Genomic DNA, 15,980 nt, shown 5'->3' on the forward strand with positions numbered 1-15,980 from the left:
ATTCTCGGACACGCCACGGGCGCGCCGGAGTTGGTGCGTCGTGACGGACTAACGGTCAGCAGCAGTTGGCCTGCTGGGTCCGTTTGCATGCGTTAAGACACGTTCCGCTATTTCCACCAAGCATATCGACTAGGTTTGATCCTTGACACTTCTCCGGCACACGAACCCCCCTCTTCCTCCTTCGTCCGCGGCCCCGTCTTTGCCTCGCTGCCATTACTTCCTCAAGACCTCAACCTCGCATATATACCACGTGCGTGCTACTGGCGACAATAAGGGTAATCCTATATGTCACACCTGATTTTACCAAATTTTCCATGTAGCTAAGCCGTTTGTTAGACCTGCTTTCCTGGTCCCTTTCACAACAAATTATAAAATTACTCAAGTGTAGCACAATTCGGCGAACCTGCTCATCCGCGACAAGAAGGCCGGCGAGAGGTGAGCGACACTACCCAAGAAGCAAAAAAGAGAAGATATCGAGAAGGAGCGCATCACCGTGAAGAAACGCAAAGAGGACTTCATGCTCTTGACAGCGTCGACATCGGGAATGGATCCCCGGGTACTGGCGGCGCACAACTTCTACGGACCATACATCGACGACTACAAACACTGGTTATGTACCATCCTATCTTGGTATCTTTTCTCGGAGGTACTATCATCCTCGTCACATTCACACCTCTAGCACTTGGATTCACTTTGGGAACTTAAATTTAAACAATCATTTGTGTCAAATTAGACGCCAAATTCGCCATCAATAAGAACAGCTAATATGGAATTGGTTGACGGAAATTTAGTTTTAAAGCACAGTTAGCCTTGTAAAAACAATAGAAACTATGATACCATATTTGACTTGTAACAAAATTGTAATTCTGAAGCACAATGAAACTTGCACGAAACCATACAAACTATGATAGCATGTTTGACTTGTTTCGTGTCAATTTACACATATTATTTTGATGCACCCGTGAAAGATCTTGGAATATAGTAGAAACATAATTAAAGCACGTAAGATATATTTGAAAGTTCATTGAAATTATACGCTTAAACAATCACATGTACTGTGTCAAAAAATTGAGCGAATGTTGATAAAACCACAAAGAAACATGTGTCAAGCAAAATGAAGCGAGTAGTCAGACCACAAGGATCTTGTTGGAGATAAGCAAGTAGTCAGGGCTTAGGACTCAAGACTATGGGAGACAAGTACGGAAGGCTAGATAATAAAGATTTTTCAAGCAGCTAACTCGAGCAGAACACAAACGGATAGTGGAGGCCATTGCTCATGAAAACCACGTCACAGATGATAAACCAGAGAGGTTTCACTAAGTTCCAAAAAATGGAATTTCAACTTTACAAAATGTATCCAATATTGGTCTTCTTTGCAAGATCTTGCCAGCATGAATCAGACCTCCAGGTCAAACATAAAGATGCCTCAAATTTCAAAATCAAATTTGAATGCATTGGTCAGTGTAAGTGATACGAGGGACAAGCTGGGATGGGTTGTCACCCACATGGAAATAAACTACAAATGTGGGACAAAAAATAAAATAAGGGAGATAATCTGGATGCGCTTATCTTTATTCTGCAATTGCGTCCCCGAAAGAAATGCATGTCTCAGAACTAGACCTCTTCGCTACCTTCTGGACAGCTTGGAGGATTTCTAATATTTCAGAACGAATATCAGTATTTCTAGATTACGTTGATGTGGTTGTGCGCTTGTTCAAGTACTCCATTGCCACGGCAGCATGGAAGGCAGCCCCTACCGGGAGCACACCCTCATCGATCACAAAGTTAGGGGAGTGAAGCGGATGCACCCCGGTCGTCATTGCCTCGTCGTGGATTCCGATCATGAAGAATGCAGCAGGGAACCTTTGCGCGTAGTACGAGAAATCCTCTGCAGCCATGATTGGATCAGTTACCTTGACGTTGTCTTCTCCAAGCATTGCCCCTGCCACTGCTCTGGCATGATCATACATCCCTTTGTCGTTGATGGTGGCTGGGTATGGCCGGCGCTCCTCTTCCATGAAGTCGACGGTCGCTATACATCGGTTCACGATGGCGTGTGATTCGACGATCTTCCAAAGAAACAGAACGTTACCAGTGACAGAATTTTAGTTACTTGGATATAAAATGCAGACTTTTTACTGGGCAGTCTACGATTGAATAGGCCTTTGGAATTTAAGATGGGTTGGGGATGCAAAGCGTTTATTTGATAAATTTACCTCCTTGATCCTCTTTTTAAGATAGGATAGACCTTCTGTTGTCAAGCTCCTGAAGGTGCCACCGAACGATACCGTCTCTGGAATCACATTGTAAGCATCACCTCCATTTACGAATGTTACAGAGATTACCTGAAAGTACGGAAACAAGATCATATCATTTGCAAAGGAACGCATCTGAATATGCATAAATTTGGACATAAGGTATATAGGTTGGATATTTAGGGCACACAATGCAGCTGGTGTAAGCATTCAATGCTGATCACATACTGCAGCCTGGAGGGGATCGATCTCACGGGCTACAATTGTCTGGAGGCTGATGATGGCAGAGGATGCCATAACGATGGGATCTACAGCATGATGCGGGCTCGCTGCATGTCCACCTTTTCCGATGACCGTTACAAAAAACCGGCCCGATGCTGCCATGAAGGGCCCTGGCCTGGAGGCGACTGTACCCACTGGAAGGCTTGGGTCGACATGCAGACCGAAAATGGCTGACACATCGTCTAGAACACCTTCTTCTAGAACATGGTATGCCCCGGCATACCCTTCTTCTGCTGGCTGGAAGACAAGCTTCACAGTACCCTGATCAAAACAGGAAACAACTGTGAGTTACCAAATTAGAGGGATTAAGAACCAGTGTTAGAGAGATTACATGAATCAGATTCATGTTGTTTGAATTTAAGTAGGACAGTAGATATATACAAATTTAAGTGAATACACATGATTTCCAGTTGTCATGTATCAGATTCTCTAATCTGGTCACACAATGCTAATACCTTGATGTCATCCTTCCGAGACTGAAGTAGCTTAGCAGCTCCAAGAAGCATTGACGTGTGAGCATCATGTCCGCAAGCATGCATTTTTCCACTTTCCTGGCTTTTGTATTCCCAATCTACCAATTCCTGTGAAGTGGAGAGAAAAGTATAGTTATTCATAAAGCTTGTAATGGTGAGTCCTCACAAAGGTGTATAAACAGCTAGCGAAACACAATGGCTCATTGTCGGAGGGAAATAGATAATAGTAGTGCTTCACTCCTTCCATCAAGGTTTTACGACTCTTGCCTGAAATAGCACCAACAGTAGAATACTATTCGGTCTGTTCGTAACGATTATGTTCTGTAGATGGACACAATCTGATGCTTAAATTTGGTTGTTACTTTTCTCCAGCATTCTACTGTGGGTGTTACTTTTTATATAGATATGTTCATAAAGACAAGGTAAATTCTTATTCGCAACAAAAAGAAAAGACAAGGTAAATTCTGACACTAACAAAATTCTCATGATATAAGTCTAATGCTATTTTCATTTCTCCAATCTTATAACTCGAAGTTAGAGAATTATGACTACACACTTTCCTCATCTATCTAGGAATGGAGGTGAAATTTTTTCACCGTCCTCTGTTTCCTGCATGCAGTTGGGTTTACAAAATAGCTTCGCTTGTAGATTAGTCAACATCCATTCGGTTCTGTGATGAGATGATGAAAATGATGTATGATTGGTTCCCTGATTGGTGTTACAAGTTTCACCACCGAACAGAACAATAACGCAAATATAGAACTACTATTGGATACATGTTGGAATTGGCAAATAAATAATCAACCCCCACTCCGCGGATCTGAGTATCTGACCAACCGCATGTCCACATCCCACATTGAGAAGAAAAAATAGAAGCAGACAATAATGCATGAGGACATGGACAAGCAATGCCCGACAAGTGCAAGCAAGAGGTAAAATTGAAAAGATCATGCCTACCAGCAAATGGCGTTGTGCCTTGTCCTGCTACTGAACTGATGGAACAATATTTTCCCTAGTGTTTTAGAAAACGGTACTACTGATAATCGATTTGCTCAACCACATCTCAGTGAATATTATAAGCTTGTACCATCCCGATTATATGAATCACTTTGAAATATCAATGTTCCGATGAAGTTCCAAAACAAATGGTTGAAGTCAACGGCTTGTATTCCAGTCTGCGGTCGATGGAATTGCTCTACAAAGAACTCGCCTAGCCTAATTACAGTACTGCATACTAAAAATGCCTCGGAATCGGGTAGCCTGAGTACCTGCAAGGGGAGCGCGTCCATGTCGGCCCGGAGCACAACGACGGGCCCAGCGCCGCCCCCGCCAACGATCTTGGCCACCACGCCCGTCTTGGCGACGGGCCACGAGTAGGACACGCCGATTGCGTCCAGCTCGGCGCGGACGAGCTCGCTGGTGCGGTACTCCTCGAAGGCCAGCTCGGGGTGCTGGTGGATGCGCCGCCGCACGCCTCGCAGCCACGCGGCGAACCCCGGCTCGCGCGCCGCGCCCAGGAGGTCACTGGCCGGCACCGGCGAGGCCGCGTGCGGCGAGATGAGTGCCAAGAGGAGGAGGAGAGGGAGGAGAGAGGAGGAGGATGCCATTGGAGGAGTGGCTCAGCTTCCTCTCGCGGATTCTGTTGAGGGCGTCTAGCAAAGAGGAAAAGGAGAGCACCAGTGACATATCTCGTCGCCGTAGACCAAACTCCACACTTCTTTTTTGTATACAGCGGAATTTATGTCAGGCGCTCTGGTTCCTTTGTGCTCATGCTCTCTTTCGCGAAGTCTGTTGAGGAATCACGCACAGTTACATGTGCAATCGAATCAAACTTTCAAACACTGTATTTGTGACATCGCTGATGCATGAAAAGGAGAGTTTTTTTTTTGAACACAGTCGCGACGCTCACAAACACGCACATATAAACACCTCTATGAACACACGCACGTATACCCTACTCCTATGAGCACCTCCGAGGGACTGAGTCGGTATATCATGAGGTTGACGAAGTCATCACTGGCGTCTCGCTGTTGACGGGCACATCACCTACCACTGAAAGCATAGCGCAGATTAAATTCTGAAATAAATTCAAGTAATGACAAACACCCATGCCAAGTATAGAACTTGAACCTAGATGGACTAGTTTCACCACAAAGGACCTAACCACCAGAGCCCTGTTTGCGAAAAGGAGAGATTTTGAACTTGAACACATCCCGTTCCTCAGAAACCATCTAGTCTCCCGAGGTAGAGTCAAGGCTTTTCAACGTGTGACTTCAACATTTCTTTAAGACTACTCACAATGACAATATCATAAGTAGTATCATACACTACATGCATGTAAAATGCCGATGTGTCATATTAATTAATAATAAAAGAGATGATAGTGGTATCATAGGTATCATAACACGTAGAATTAGAAAAATTAATGCCAAACAAATCTTGTACACACTTTTGTATTGAGATTCTACAAATCATTAAATACATGTAACATATGATACTACTACATGATACTATGCATTGTGAACATAATATCGTACACTAATATCATATGCATGATACTACTGTATGATACTCCCCAATGTGACTAGTCTAAATGGTTTTAGCTCTTAATACTATATAAGTCCCCTCTTAACTCAGCTCTAGGGTTAGAAGATCACAAAATTGAGATTAAACTTAGCATGTGCGCCTTCCTCCCATGTGGAAATCCCTCTCCATAAACACAAATGTACTAAGTTGTTGTATCAAGGCTCCTCCCTACCTTCGATCTGTTTCCTTAAGTGAACTCTACCGCCTTTGATCTCTTGCTTTGCAACTTTATCAATTTGCAATACCTTCTCTTTTTGGGTATTTTATCGTTGGTTTGGCAATCTATTTACTTGGAACTATATCCTTGGGATATCTTCCGTGCAAACTCTATTGAGTTGATGAATTGGGCTAACGAGGACAAGTGGACAACCAGTTTGTATGTTTGCGTGTGTTTGTATCCAAATCTCCCTCCACCACTCTTTGTGTTCGTCGCCCCCACACTGTCAATCCATGAGATTGGGCACTTCCTTGGGTTTGAATCCTCATCCTATGGTATCAGCAGCTCTACATTGCCATATACTTGACCCCTACCATCCCCAAATTTTTCTTTAGAAAACTTTAGAGATTTCCAAAAATAGCCCAAAACTTGCATTGGATCAATCTCTTGATTTGGTGAATTATTTGTGGTTTTGATCTATAGATCTGGTGTCTTAGGTGTTGATCTAACCTCCTTTTACATCCTCTAACCTTGAATTGGTTATTTCCCCCGAATCGAGAATTTGACTTTTGGCTAATTGATCATGAGTTCATCTAGAGCAGAATTGATGGGGCCCGGTACCAAGATCGGTGGCCACCGAAGTGATCGGTGAAGGAACAAGTACCACCAACTTAGGCACCAAAAAAATCAGTTGTGGGTCTGGTACATCGACGATCTGACGCTGACACTGACCAACACGATTTTGACCAAATTTCTTTGTGTTTGGATTTTTGTTTTAAGTGCTCTTTGTCTTAAACAAAGCTTATGGAACATCTGCACTACAATATCATCACCATGAGCTCCAAGAAACTATGTTGACCCCCTATCTTTCTCCCAGGCACAGCTCCGATTGCTAAAGCACCATACAAGATGGGGCCTAAGGAGTTGAAAGAACTCAAGGAGCAATTGGATGACTTAGAACAGAAAGGATTCATACAGGAGAGTATCTCACCATGGGGATCACCAGTTATCTTCGTGGATAAAAGGGATGGAGGCGTAAGGATGTGCGGAGACTACAGAATTTGAACAATGTTACCATCAAGAACAAGTACCCACTTCCTAGAATACAAGATCTATTTGATCAAGTTAGAGGCGCAGGAGTCTTTTCTAAAATTGATCTAAGGTCCGGTTATCACCAGATAAAGATCAAGAAAGAAGACGTTCCGAAAACAGCCTTTGTCTCGAGGTACGGACATCATGAATACCTAGTAGTACCTTTTGGATTAACCAATGCCCAAGCAATTTTCATGAATCTCATGAATAAGATCTTCATGCCATGTCTAGACAAGTTCGTCATCGTATTCATCGATGATATCTTGATCTATTCCAAAGATAAAGCTGAACATGCTGAACATCTGAGGATAGTGTTGCAAACATTGAGGGAACATCAACTCTATGCCAAATTCAGTAAGTGTGAATTTTGGCTAGATCAAGTAGAATTTCTTGGTCATGTCATTAGCAAGGATGGAATAGCAGTGAACCCGAGCAAGGTAGCAGCAGTTTTAGACTGGGAAGCACCAAAGACCGTCAAAGAAATCCGAGGATTCCTAGGAATGGCAGGATACTATCGGAGGTTCATTGAAGGATTCTCCAAGATAGCAGGACCAATGACCAAACTATTAAGGAAGAACACACCATTCATGTGGTCGGAGGAGTGTGAGAGGAGTTTTCAAACTCTGAAGGAGAAACTCACCACAACATCGGTGTTAGCAGTTCCGGAGGATGGCAAGGACTACACTGTGTACTGTGACGCATCCAAACATGGATTGGGTTGCGTACTCATGCAGGATCGGAAAGTAATATCATATGGATCAAGGCAACTCAGACCTCATGAAGTGAATTATCCAACACATGATTTAGAACTAGCAAGTAGCTTGTATTTGCACTTAAAACATGGAGACATTTTCTCTATGGAGCCAAGTGTGAGCTCTATACGGATCATAAGAGTCTCAAATATTTCTTCACTCAAAAGGAACTCAATATGAGGCAGAAAAGATGGCTTGAACTAATCAAGGATTATGATTTGACCATCAATTATACTCCAGGAAAGGCTAATGTTGTAGCAGATGCCTTGAGTAGGAAGAGCACTGGAGGAGTGGAACAAGAATTATCACCGGAGTTGAGGAAGGAAATAAGTCAAGCCCAAATACAACTTTGGGAGAAAGAAGCTCATGAAGGACTATCGACTTTACAAGTAGCCGATGAGCTAAATGTTAACTTAAAGAACGAGATAATGATGGGTCAATTAGATGATCCATTCATCGTAGAGGAGATGAGAAGGATAGATGAGGGTAGACCATCAGAATTTCACCGAGGAGAATCAGGATCATTATGGTTTCAGAAGAGGATTTGCGTTCCGGATATTGCTGAGATTAAGGAAGTAATACTCCGGGAAGCCCACCAAACACCATATTCCATACATCCAGGAAGTACAAAGATGTACATGGATCTTAAGGAGCTATTCTGGTGGAATAATATGAAAAGAGAAATAGCACAATACGTAGCGGAATGCCATACCTGCCAAAGAGTGAAGGCGGAACATCAAAGTCCGGCAGGGAAGTTACAACCTTTACCAATCGCAGAATGGAAATGGGAGGAGATAGGAATGGATTTCATCACCGGACTACCCATGACAAATAAAAAGAAGGATATGATATGGGTAATCGTGGACCGGTTGACGAAAAGCGCACACTTCTTAGCAAGAAACCAACAAGATAAAGGAGAGAAACTCATCGATCTTTATATCAAAGAGATTGTGAGTAAACATGGAGTGCCCAAGAAGATCGTGTCAGATCGAGGATCCGTGTTCACCTCAGCATTTTGGAAGCAACTACATGAAGCTTTAGGATCTAAGTTAGATTATAGTACCGCCTATCATCCTCGGCATGGTGGACAAACAGAGAGAACAAACCAAATCCTAGAGGATATGCTTAGGGCTTGTGCCCTAGATTTCGGAGGATCATGGGAGGAGCATTTGCCACTAGCAGAGTTTTCATACAATAATAGCTATCAAAGTAGCATCAAGATGGCACCGTTCGAAGCTCTGTATGGAAGGAAGTGTAGATCACCCATATGCTGGTATGAAGCTGGAGCAAGCAAAGAGTTCAATCCTGATTATGTCAAGGAAAAGCAACAAATTATTGACATTATAAGAGATAGGCTCAAGATCGCCCAAAGCCGACAGAAAAGTTATGCCGATCAGAAGAGAAGGACATGGGAACCAAAAGTTGGAGACATGGTATATCTCAAAGTGAGCCCGATGAAAGGACTTCAGAGATTTGGAGTAAAGGGAAAGTTAAGCCCTAGGTACATCGGACCTTTTAAGATTCTGAGTCAAAACCGAGGGTTAGCCTTTGAATTGGAACTACCAGGAAGGTTATCTCAGGTTCACAACGTATTCCATGTGTCGCAACTCAGAAAGTGTTTGAAGACCCCAGATGAGCCAGTATCACATGAAGAGCTTGAGTTGCAACCAGATTTAACATACATCGAGAAGCCGGCGAAGATTCTCGAGGAGAACTCGGAAACAACTCGGGAATCGAGCCATAAAATACCGCAAGATACAATGGAAGCATCATCCCGAGAGGGAAGCCACCCGGGAAAAGGAGGAAGACCTGAGGAAAACATACCCCGAACTCTTCAGGTATTACAACCACAACTTCGGGACGAAGTTTTCTTTAAGGGGGAAAGGCTGTAATGTCCCAGGTTTATAGACGATCGAGGGGAAGATTTTAGAAAGGGATGTGCATTGCATCGTAAATTACGGGGAAATTTCGCGCTTTTAAAACAAAACTGCATCGAAGGGGGACAGGTTTCTCTCTCGACACCATACAGGGTTAGGGTTTCGAGAGTGCGACAAACTTGTTACTACTCAACTAAACTAGGGTTTTGAGAAGAGAGAAGAGATATTGCATCACAATCTTAAGTTGCATGATTGAATTCAAATTTAAGTTGTATGATTGAATTCAAACCAAAAGTGGAATTTGAATTTGAAATTCAAACATTAAATAAATAACCATAATTCAATTATGAGGAAATTCATTAAGTCAATTGTAAATAATACACATTATGAACAATACAAATAACAAGTAAAGCTCATTAGTGAAAACCTTGAGCTTTATTGATAATCACACATGATACATTGTCAATTACAATATTCAGAATTGAAATAAAGGAATATTACAACACATTACAAGAATTGGCAAAATAGAAAAAGAAAATAAAAGAAAAGTACAATGTATTGATCTATCCAAAAACTACAAGTTAATCTTCACTAAAGCTTGAGCTTGATGATCTTCATCTTCATTTGATCATCATCTTGAAACCTACACACAAACACAACAAAGAACTAGTTATGCCAAGTGGCAAAGCCACTTGGCAGGTTAGCAAACAATTGAAATGAAGAGGATATGACCGAGGATCAGCCGAGCTGATCCATTCCAGCCCAAGTCCCAAGCCACACACACACAGGCAAGACACAAGGATCGCTGCATGTGTAACAACACACAAGGCCGGGGAGAGTCACCAAAACAGACCAGCAAAGGTCGTCGACCAGGAGAGCAAGTAGAGGACCAAATATAAGCTTTTCACCAGCAAACCCTAGCCATTCCATTGATAAGGAGTACCAGGGTAAGAACACAGCAAGAACAGCAAGAACAGGTGAACAGCTAGAGCTGCTCCACCTATTCCAATCACCACCAGAAACTAACCAAGATTCAAAAGCTTGCAAGGAGGAGCAGGGCAAGCAAACCAAAACCACCAGAAGCAATCCTCTACACCAACAACTCATACTAGGAGCTGGAGTGAGGTATACACATCATCATGAACAAACCAGATGGTTTTGTTCATAAATTGCACAAGCATGATCACAAGCACACAAAGGGTGGGGTAACCCTGTTTTGATCATCATTTGGTCAGAGACCAAGTGTAACCTGGTAGAAATGGCAAGGACCAGGGATCAATCAAGCCTATACCCATGGTTATGCCAACCGGAATAGTGGTAGCATCTTCCAAATGGAAACAGGAAGGAAAACCATCCCAGAAACTTATCCAAGTATAACCAGACTACACTAGCCCTTTTAAGACCATCAGAATATAGACATTTATATGTCTATTTTCATTTCAACATCAATTATACTTGGAAGCCCATGAATGACTACCAGTAATATTGCACAAGTAGCATACGTGAAGAGGTAGGAGCAACCTTTACTAGCACACCAAGCATTGCTAGGGTCACAACAACTACCTAGCCACACAGAAAAGCCACAAGAGAAGCATATCATCACTCCAAGGAGTTCATGCATCACAGGAGGCGCCAACACATGTTGGTTTCCATCCAGATAGGGCATAGGATGCACCGGATCACTACTGCATCAGGTAGATCATGTCTGTTGTCAGAAATAGGAAGCCAAGCTTCACTGACAAGCATAGATAAATAAAACAACACACACACAGATGCATCCAAAGGTATCAAATTCCTCAATCAACCACCAGTATTGCTTTCACAAGCAACAACAACCACCAGTACTTGGTGAGGAGCTGGATCCACAAGCAACATCAGCATTTGAAATGAATCCATACAAATTTATAAGCCAACAGGAAGCCCTGATGATCACGGGATCATCCAAAGCCACAAATTAACCAACCATTGCATCACAGATAATCAAATACATGAAATATAATTGTAACCAGTAGCACACCAACAAGATGTGGAGTTATTTAGCCAATACACAAGCTAAACAGAGCTTTACAGTGAAGAAAAGCCCAAGAGCACTACACAGATAGCACTGGTTCTTGCAAATTTGCAAGGATCACACACATCAATCAAGCCAGGGCAAGTAATTGAATACACTTGATGATCTAGATGAATAGCATCAAGAATAGAGGTACAGGGAAACAGCAACACAAGCACAAGCATGAATTCATAAGCAATGGCCATGATAGCAGCACAGCAGGAACATATGCATAGCAGTAGAGCAAGCACCACAGCTAGCAGTCACATCACATGTAGGTAGCAGCAGCACCATAGCACAGCAACACAAGTAAAGCAGCAGCAGCATCACAGCATAGCCGCGCCTCCATGAGTAGAGGCAGGCCAGTGGCCAGAGCTAGGCTAGAAAGAAAGAAGAAGAGGAAGAATAGGTAGTAGAGAAGGAGGGAGGCGGTGTGAACTCACAAGTTAATCGGAGAAGGGCACGGCCATGGCGGCACGGCGGCACACGCCGGGCGAACGGCGGCGCCAGGCCACACCTAGCCAGGCACCACCTCGCCACAACGCCTGGACCACCACGACGAGGCACACGGCCGCGCCACGGCACCAGGAGCATCGGCGACGAAGAGATCGCCGTGGATCCTCACGGTAGGCGAGCAGAGACGACGGGGGCGAGTCGAGGAGACATCGAGAACCGAATCGACGCGGACCATCGTGTTCGCCGTCGAGCGGCGGTTCTTTTGCGACCAACCGCGCCGCCAGAGCTGGCCGGAGACGGCCGGATTAATTCGGCGACGGCGAGGCGACCACGGCGTCGCGAGAGAGAGAGAGAGAGAGGAGAGGTAGGGTTTCGCGAGGAAGAAGAGAAAGGGGTCGGTGCGACCGAGCCCAAGTGTGGCTCGGGTTAGGGTTAACCCGCTGGGCCGCACTGACATGTGGGCCCAGGGGAAATTCAGTCATTTCATAATTGTAATATCCTAGGTTTAGCGGCAATAAAATGAGAGAACACCAAAGTGTGCATTGCATTCATGCATAGAAAATCCGGGGAATTTTCGCGCTTTCAAATAAAACTTACCACGATGAATCGAAGATTCACTTGACTTGCTGGAACTGAAGTAGATCATCAAGTCAAGCGCTATAAACTTCACTGTAATCTTTGCTAAAACCTTGTTTTGGGTAGAGATGATTTGATCTATGGATTAGATCAAATGGAATTAGATTTACAACAACACATTCTTTAAGAATCAAACTCTAACTTATTAACACTTAAAAGTTAGCAACTGCCTTTGTGTTTAATTTAATTCACTTATAAATAAGGTAAACCACAGGGTCTAAAGTGCATAAAAGCCACACATTCTTATTTAAATCATAACTTATTAAATACATGGAATATCATAAAACTACATCCATTTACATTACAAATTATAGTTCAAACTATTTGAATAAAACTAACTATGAGTATTTTGAAACTCATATGATCATGCCTTGGTGAAATCAAACACAAACTATCCAAAATGGAGAAATAACCCTCAAACTTGACCTTTTGAATAATATTATAACATAAATCAAATCATACATGGTATGATGACTCATCCACAATAATAAAACCATCCACAAGATATTTAGTAGCAAATGTCACTTGGCTATCCAAAAATAAATCATATGAGAGGATAATGATCTTGCCACATAGGATGAAAATATCTACATGACTTGCATCCCAAGCTTTGCCACCTCATGCTCAAAGGATTGCTATGGATGAGGGCATGACAACCAAGCACCTTACTCATCAAACCAACACAAGAGTCACCACCTATGTGTCATGATACTAGAGCTTGCCCAAGCCTATAAATAGAGCCACACCCTTCATCCATTTGGACATCTTGTACCATGCTACAAGGAAACCAAACACTTGAGACTTTCCATGTTAATTAGCTAGGATCAAGATGAAGAAGCTAGGAGGTGGAGGCATACCACAAGATGCAGGTTTATCAGAATTCCAGAAGAATAAGCTACATAAGATACCAAGGTAGTATTCCTAGGCAAACCATATATTTAGAGGATCATATCATCATCTCTTGAGTAGGACCTTAGGCTATTCCAAGACATTGAGAAGTGAGAGAAGTTATAATACTAATCATATCCATGTTCATACAAGAATACTAGAGTAGTATTAATCTTAGTTGTTCAAGTCAATATTTAATCTTGGAGGTGAGAACCCTATTCCAATAACAATACCTTAGAAAACCAATTCCATAATCATCACAACTTAGTATTAATTATAAACCCTAAGAATCTAGGATGAGTGTGATGAGAGGAATAATAAGGAGGGATTAGTGAGGAATGAGTGGATCTTGTCTAATGCATGATCATAACTTGTAGATATAGATGATAAGTTAAATCATATGATCACTAGATCTTATCTATCACATAAAATAATAAGTATATCACTAGTAGTTAACCCCAAACCAATCCTCATGCCTTGTATGGAGGAGTAACCCTAGCTAGCCAATAAAACATAATCAAAGCTTAAGCTTATAACCAATTCTAGCTTCTGTATCACATGGGTAATTCCAACTAAAACCCTAGACCACATTTGAATCCAAGTATCACTTGGGATCATGAAAAGAATCCTTCCATGCCTCATGCCCATTTATACTTCAACTAGTGAGCATTACCAAAACCCTAAACCTTTTCACATAGGATTCAATCCACATAAAATAATATGTCCTAACTTGTGCATCATGAATCACAAGTATAAACTAAGCCATATGTACTTAGGAATAAATATCATTTGGTGAGTAGAGTGAAACCAATGTCCCAATCATCTTCTTAAAACTTAAGAACTATCATTCACATAAAATCATTAACCAATTCCATTTCCTTTACCATTTGTTAAACCCTAGCCATAACTAAATTATATGTGAATGATCACTATGGTTAAGCATTAGAAAAATAGAATGTGTTCACCATGCACATGTTCTAAATTTCAAATCAATTAAAACAGGTTTAATTCCTTAATTAAAAAGCAATTGAGATAAACCCTAAAATCACATCTATTTGAATTTTGAATTATGTCTCATAAGAACACAAAATAAATCAATTATAATATGGTTATTTATAAACAAAACCATACAGTAGGTAGCATTATCAAATTGTTTTGATATTCAAATATTCTAGAACCTGCAAAACAAAACAGAGTTCAAATTTGAAATCAAATAGTAAATTCAAACCAGAAAATAAAAACAGGAAATTTAAAAAAGAAAAAGAGAGGGAAAGCTTTACCTGTCCACCGAAGCAGGCCGCAGCAGCCCAAGCCAGCACCAGAGCAGCCCACCATCGGCCCATCCTCGCGCAGAACCAGTCCAGATACCGTTTCGGTGTCTTTAAAATTCGTGCAAGGGAGAGACGTCATCGTCGTCTTCTTCTCCGAGGCCGACACCGCGGCAGCGCCAGTAGACGCCGTTCTCGTCGACGATAAGGACGCCCCGGAGGCGTAGAAGCTTCCAGAACCCCTCCCTATGTCTCTCGCGTTCGAGTCTATCCGCGGGAGAGAAAAGATCTTCGCAAGACAACCTTCCAGAGACCGCCACCTCCCGACCATCTCCGTCGTCGTGTCGAGGCTTCAGAGCTCCCCTCGGCCTATAAATAGGGGGGAAAAGCACTGCCGAGCACTTCTTGATCTCATCCACCCCTCCAGATCTTCTCTATCCCTCTCAATCTCCCGCTATCTTCCACAGTACCTCGCCGGAGTCGCGCATGAATTCGAAGATGTAGGTCACCCCAGGGTCCAGGAGGTAGCTGAGCAGCACCGCCGTGTCCCAGAGAGTCTCCTGGCAGAAGGAATCGAAGGGGGAAGCTTCCTATCAGTGAAATCGACTCGATCCCTTCCGCTCGGGTTCGTCGGAATCCATGGACTTGTCGTCGTCTCCAACCATCAACGCCTCCGTCGAGCACACCATCATCCTCAGGGTGAGCTTGCGCATCTCAGGAGCCCCTATTTGTGTCGTTTCATCCACCGTAGCTTGAGTTAGCCATTTGGCCGGAGTGCGCCGCCGCAGCACATGGTTGCCGGTGATGCTCCGGTGAGTTTTTTCGGTAAACCGTCACCACCGTCGTGCTCAGTATAGCAAGAGGAATCGATTAGTACTAGCCGCGCATCCCGGGGAGCCCAGAATCGGCGTCGCAGTGGCGCTCTGACTCGCCGGCGTCAAGCCGCCGGTGATGTCAACGTGGTAGTGGGGCCGATGATCTGTTTGACCCAGTCAACTGCCAACGAGGCATCTGACCTAGACCAGACCCCACCTGTCTGTGTCTGTGCGTGTATAACGTTTGGGTACATTTAGTTTTTAGTTCAGTTTTAAAAATCAGAAAATAGCTGAAACTTTGCAGAAATAGATAAAATTCACTTTAGCTCAGAAAAATATAAATAATAGATCAAAATTCTCACAAAAATAAACTCTATTCAAATAAAATATAAA

General features: G+C 42.9%; 1 protein-coding gene across 1 annotated transcript; it reads right to left on the minus strand.

The window, feature by feature from the left end:
- Window positions 1-1,412: 1,412 nt before the first annotated feature.
- Window positions 1,413-4,712, minus strand: LOC124677927 (IAA-amino acid hydrolase ILR1-like 7). Its single transcript, XM_047213868.1, has 5 exons — window positions 4,279-4,712; window positions 2,993-3,118; window positions 2,484-2,798; window positions 2,217-2,345; window positions 1,413-2,069 (listed from the first exon to the last, which is right to left on the minus strand). The coding sequence occupies exons 1-5, from the start codon at window positions 4,615-4,617 to the stop codon at window positions 1,689-1,691; spliced, it is 1,290 nt and encodes a 429-aa protein (XP_047069824.1). The 5' UTR covers window positions 4,618-4,712; the 3' UTR covers window positions 1,413-1,688.
- Window positions 4,713-15,980: the final 11,268 nt, after the last annotated feature.

Source organism: Lolium rigidum, chromosome 7 (assembly GCF_022539505.1).
Source record: "Lolium rigidum isolate FL_2022 chromosome 7, APGP_CSIRO_Lrig_0.1, whole genome shotgun sequence".
In the NCBI taxonomy this organism is placed as follows: Eukaryota; Viridiplantae; Streptophyta; class Magnoliopsida; order Poales; family Poaceae; genus Lolium; species Lolium rigidum.

Coding starts and splice junctions, on each gene's coding strand:
- LOC124677927 (XM_047213868.1), bottom strand. CDS start 4,617: ATGGCATCCTCCTCCTCTCTCCTCCCTCTCCTCCTCCTCTTGGCACTC. Junction 2,799..2,992: donor CTCGGAAGGATGACATCAAG/GTATTAGCATTG, acceptor TGTTTTGATCAG/GGTACTGTGAAGCTTGTCTT. Junction 2,346..2,483: donor TCGATCCCCTCCAGGCTGCA/GTATGTGATCAG, acceptor CCGTACTTTCAG/GTAATCTCTGTAACATTCGT.